At 35.2% G+C, this 3,353-nt stretch overlaps 1 protein-coding gene across 1 annotated transcript in view; it reads right to left on the bottom strand.

The window, feature by feature from the left end:
* Positions 1 to 3,353, bottom strand: part of PKHD1 (PKHD1 ciliary IPT domain containing fibrocystin/polyductin) — a 189,932-nt gene that overhangs the window by 62,506 nt on the left and 124,073 nt on the right. The window contains exons 37-39 of the mRNA XM_029283700.1: positions 2,875 to 3,082; positions 2,425 to 2,582; positions 1,224 to 1,418 (exon numbers count right to left, since the gene is read on the bottom strand). Of these exons, the coding sequence (XP_029139533.1) occupies positions 1,224 to 1,418; positions 2,425 to 2,582; positions 2,875 to 3,082 (561 nt within the window). The remainder of the gene's footprint in view (positions 1 to 1,223; positions 1,419 to 2,424; positions 2,583 to 2,874; positions 3,083 to 3,353) is intronic.

Here is a 3,353-nt window from a genome sequence, read left to right as displayed (position 1 = left end):
AAGGAGACGTCAGAATTTTATGAAATTTGGAATAAATGTTATAATTGGCTAGAACAGAGAAAGAAAAAGATATAATTATTGATGTATATAAAATGTAAATAAGATGTAAAGAACATTTAAAATGTAAAGCACTGTTCTGTTAGAAGAAAAGATTTATGTTTATGTAGTTTTGGTGTATGGTGTATGGTGAAAAAAAAAAGAAAAAAAAGAAAGTCCTATCAGAAGTGGAGAAGCTTTCAGAAGGTCTTAACAGATGGGTAGAATCTAGAGCAAGTAGCCCATTGTCTAAGAGTGTGAGCTGTGGCTGTGAATAAACTGATAGTCAAGGAAACTCTTTTAATGGTATGATAGATAGTTTCAATAGGATAATTTGATAACCCTTACTGTATATAACCCTGAAACTCACCAAGTGACTTTTTAAGTTCTTGCAAATATAAACTGAGACATTACATCCATATGTATTGCCTCAGGCTCCTTAGAGGAAAGGACAGTATCAGGGTAAAAATATTTATTTGTTCTGAATAAACTGAATTTCTAAACTGATTTTATAGGACTCCCATTTAACAGCACTGCAGTAATCCAATATAGATATCACTGCATTATATATAATTGCAGTCAAAAATATATTTTCCCTAGATGTACTACAAGTGGCATATTGACTGAGTTGGTTGTGGTATTTATATTTTGATATAATTGGGAAATCATCTGGTGCACTAGATTGGAAAGTGTCCTGGTAAACTATAGGTAATACAATCTAATCCAATTCTTGCTAAATCTTGGGTTCCCTTTTTAGCTAAAACACTAACAACAGCTTGTTTGTACCTGGATGAAATTTTAATAGGCTGTTTATATCCAGCTTACTACTAAGCCTAAATACAGTTGATTAATTGGTCTCATCTCACCTAAAACTGAACTTTAAAAAGATATTGAGAATTTGATGTCATCAGCATTCTGGTGCTAAATACAGAGGAAAATAATTATTAGCTGCTAGAATTTGAGGGGAAAAAGCAATGTCACCTCCATTAGAATTGTATAGAATTGAAATAAACATCTGAATCGGCAAGTAAAATTTATATATCAGGAGCCTTTCTAGAAGTAGCGTCCTTGTTTGCTTTCATCAGTGGTGTTTTGATTGCACCCACATGCAAAATAAATTTTAAAAACTGTTAAGAAAACAATTAATGTAACAACCACTATCGCCTCTAAAAATTAAAATGTCTTACTAGTCATTTGAGCATTTCCAACCAGGGTCAGTGCACCGAAATGCCTTTGGAATGCTTGTCCTACATGATGGAACTGCACACCTGCCAAATGTAGCAGACTTTCTTTATCATAATAGGATTCCACAATGACAATACCCCCCATGTCCTGAGACCCAGGTTTTCTCTCAGTTCTCTTATAGAGGCAGTTTGAGTTATCTGAAAAGCAGGAAGGGAGATAGACATTACTGAGAGCTAGAACTGAGAATATTCTCAGTTGAGATGAAAATTTCAGCAAATCAGTTGAGATGAGAATTTCAGCAAATCACAGAGGAAATATGTAATCATCAGACTTGAAGTAATACTTAACAGAAATGGCAGTAATTTTATGAAAACCTTTAAGGCAGTGGTCTCCAACCCCTAGGCCACACAGCTGGAGGTGAGTGGCAGGCCATCAAGCAAAACTGAAACTACCACCACCGCGGTCCATGTAAAAATTGTGTTCCACAAAACTAGTCCCGGGTGCCAAAACGGTTGGGGACTGTGCTTTAAGGCACTATTTTTAGACAATTTCTTGTATCGGTTTTACTGTTACTCACTCATAAAAATGTTAAATGTGGGAAGAAAATCATATCTCTTCTACTACAAAAAGTATTTTGGTGACAAGAATCCAATAAACTGTTTAATGAACTAAGCATGTGTCTCAAAAATTTACATAAACATAAATTATTCCTACAATTGTCTTCTTGATTAAAGAGTACATTATAAACACAGCAAATCCAGTCTTCATATATATTAAGATTCTCTTTCCCTCTTTGAAATGCACTTTTATTTAAATAATTATCCATTTTTCTGCATATTGATGCATATTTCTTACAATATCTCAAAATACTTTTTCAACATTCTTTCCCTCTAAAACTGGGGAAGAAGGGTGTGTGTGAATCAAATTAGTGCATTAATCTAAAGTACAAAATTATATTCTGAAAGTGCCTACTACATTTAATTGCTCCAACACTTTGAAGCAAACAGAAAATGCCTCAGTTCAGTCTGCTTAATATTTCATTGTCATATACTGAAAAGAGGAAAGTTTTTTGGCGCCTGTACATGAAGTAAAATGGGAAGGCCTCTGAAATAATGATAAAAACGTAGGATGTTTAAAAACTACAATGCTCTGCTCACTTATTTACTTTTGTTGTACATAGGTGTGCACTTCTTCCTCACTCACCTCCTGAAAGAGCTGTGGCTTTACAGAGTTGCAGATGGGAAATTTTTTCACTTGTGACATTTCCTTGGATGACTAGATTCCTACTCAGCAATGCCACAACAGCTCTAAAAGTAAGATGCTCTTTGAGAACCTGCTTTTCAGTAACAGCATAAGAATACCTATAGGATACATAAGAATAAATACTGCTAGTTTTACCAAATTGTGTCAACGATTCCATCAATTTTTAAAGGCCAGAAATAAGCTGAATTGAAGGCAGAACTTAGCCTTAATACATCTTCTAGCACCAGTATTGATTCCCCTTTCGGCAATGAGTACTTAATCCGCACACATATGCAGTCGCCTATATATGTGAAATGCAATTGTACCAATGCAGATCCACAGTTGTATAAACTTCAAATTAACATCACATGAGCCTTGCCAATGCAACACTGCCAACTCAGGCATGATTACCTTAGTGGAGACGTAATGTAGAGTTCTGTACCCTTTATTTCCTTAATGGTAAGAATTTCCTTTTTCTTTTGAGCACCTTCAAAACTTCCTCTGCATACAACAACTTCATCTCCAGGTTTCCAATCCACAAAGTCTATTAAATCCAACTTTGTTTCATTGGGGTATGCTGCTGATTTCAAATATGTGACTGATATTTTTGGTACACAGCCTGAAATATTAAATAGGATTCACATATGAGGGAAAAAAGGATGCCATTTTTAATGAATATTAAGCCCGGCCCCAACCATATCTGTAGTGTTTAAGAACATAATGAGAGCAATGTATGGATTAAGAATGCACATTTTTCTCATTTTTAAGTTTTTAATATAATACTGTCATTGTTCTGTCCCCCGTCCGACTCACACACCCCAACCAGTCAGCCGAGGCCTGAAAAACTGCTCGGCACAGACAAAGACAAAGGAATGTCTTGGCAGCAACTT

The sequence above is a fragment of the Protobothrops mucrosquamatus genome, unplaced genomic scaffold (assembly GCF_001527695.2).
Source record: "Protobothrops mucrosquamatus isolate PMUCROS unplaced genomic scaffold, P.Mucros_1.0 scaffold192, whole genome shotgun sequence".
NCBI lineage: Eukaryota > Metazoa > Chordata > Lepidosauria > Squamata > Viperidae > Protobothrops > Protobothrops mucrosquamatus.
Note: the sequence above shows the minus strand (reverse complement) of the source record. Positions and strands in the feature narration are given on the sequence as shown.